The 718-nt window shown below is 59.1% G+C and overlaps 1 protein-coding gene across 1 annotated transcript in view; it reads right to left on the bottom strand.

The window, feature by feature from the left end:
• SOX13 (SRY (sex determining region Y)-box 13) overlaps nt 1–718 on the bottom strand; it is a 6,077-nt gene that overhangs the window by 1,032 nt on the left and 4,327 nt on the right. Inside the window, 1 exon segment of the mRNA XM_009078112.1 lies at nt 530–718. This exon segment is cut by the window's right edge and continues 17 nt beyond it. Within this exon segment, the coding sequence (XP_009076360.1) occupies nt 530–718 (189 nt within the window).

Genomic DNA, 718 nt, shown 5'->3' with positions numbered 1-718 from the left:
AGGTGATCACAAACCCCATGAACACCATGGTGGGTGTCCAACCCCATGAGTGCCAGGTGGGTACCAACCCCAACAACATCAGGTGAGCACCTACCCTATGGGCACCAAGTGAGCATACAACCCATGGATGCCAAGTGAATGAGCATCCACCTCATGGTCTCCAGATGAGCACCCACCCCATGGGCACCAGATAAACGCCCACCCCATTGGCATCAGATAAACACCCACCCCATGGGTTCCAGGTGGGTACACACCCCATGGGCACCAGATAAACACCCACCCCATGGTCTCCAGTCGAGCAACCACCCCATGGGCACCAAGTGACCATGCAACCCTTGGATGCCAAGTGAACGAGCATCTACCCCATGGTCTCCAGATGAGCACGCACCCCATTGGCATCAGATAAACACCCACCCCATGGGTTCCAGGTGGGTACACACCCCATGGGCACCAGATAAACACCCACCCCATGGGCTCCAGGTGGGCACCCATGCCCAGGCACCCCCGGGAGGGGGTGAGGGTGCGTTACCCTATCAAGTATCCCTGCCTGGCGTCCTGCCGCCGGTTCCTCATCAGCGCCTTGTACTCGCCCACGCGCAGCCTCTTGCCCTCCACGATGCAGGTGCGTTTGGGCCGTGGTTTGTACTTGTAGTCTGGGTATTTCTCCAGGTGCTGTCGGCTCAGCCGTGCCTGCTCCTCGTAGTATGGCTGCTTCTCC

This window comes from Acanthisitta chloris, unplaced genomic scaffold (assembly GCF_000695815.1).
Source record: "Acanthisitta chloris isolate BGI_N310 unplaced genomic scaffold, ASM69581v1 scaffold28030, whole genome shotgun sequence".
In the NCBI taxonomy this organism is placed as follows: domain Eukaryota; kingdom Metazoa; phylum Chordata; class Aves; order Passeriformes; family Acanthisittidae; genus Acanthisitta; species Acanthisitta chloris.
This window is presented reverse-complemented; position numbering and strand designations above follow the sequence as displayed.